We start from the raw sequence: 788 nt of genomic DNA, 5'->3' as shown, positions 1-788 counted from the left end.
TGGTCCTGAAAAGGACCGTTGGATTATGAACAAAATAGGCTTAACAAAGTTAGGCGCGTTCACCCGTATACGACGAGCCAACTGAACATCCTTTGGCATAATGGTGACACGTTTTGCGTGAATAGCACACAAGTTTGTGTCTTCGAACAGGCCAACCAGGTAAGCTTCAGCCGCTTCTTGTAAAGCTAAAACTGCTGACGATTGGAATCGCAACTCAGTTTTGTAATCTTGAGCAACTTCCCGAACCAAACGCTGGAATGGCAGCTTTCTGATCAACAGTTCTGTACTTTTTTGATAACGCCGAATTTCACGAAGAGCCACTGTCCCTGGACGATAGCGATGTGGTCTCTTTACTCTATCAGCATTGGTGGCAATCATCCGAGCCGCTTTAGTGGCCAACTGCTTACGTGGGGCTTTTCCACCAGTACTTTTGCGAGCGGTTTGCTTAGTACGCGCCATTTTTACTCGAAAACTCTCAACTGAGAGCAAAATAAATGTTCACTCCTTTATATACATAACTGCAATTGACCTTTAACTGTAAGTGGTCAACTGAGTTTTCAAAAATGATTGGCTGGGGAAAAAGGCGGGAAATGATTTGCGATGGAGGTTTTTCCTTGCCCCTTTCAGCTTACACAGTTTTTAACAATAATTTCAAATGTTTTATAAACAATCTTATTAGTTTACAGTATCCCATTAATGCTTAAACATTCGGTTAACTGGTAAAAATTACCTTTATGTACGTGAAAAATATATTTTAACAAAAGTATAATTTTTATTTACTGAATTTC

At 40.0% G+C, this 788-nt stretch overlaps 1 protein-coding gene across 1 annotated transcript; it reads right to left on the bottom strand.

Annotated features, from left to right (window-relative positions):
- Nucleotides 1-63: 63 nt before the first annotated feature.
- On the bottom strand, nt 64-459 carry Tsp_07143 (histone H3, embryonic; the record flags this gene model as incomplete). Its single annotated transcript, XM_003381406.1, has 1 exon — nt 64-459. A coding segment is annotated over exon 1 (396 nt), but the record flags the coding sequence as incomplete, so codon positions are not given.
- Nucleotides 460-788: the final 329 nt, after the last annotated feature.

This window comes from Trichinella spiralis, assembly GCF_000181795.1.
Source record: "Trichinella spiralis strain ISS 195 chromosome Unknown Scfld1, whole genome shotgun sequence".
Taxonomy (NCBI): Eukaryota; Metazoa; Nematoda; class Enoplea; order Trichinellida; family Trichinellidae; genus Trichinella; species Trichinella spiralis.
The sequence above is the reverse complement of the archived record's forward strand: the minus strand, read 5'-3'. Positions and strand labels throughout refer to the sequence as shown.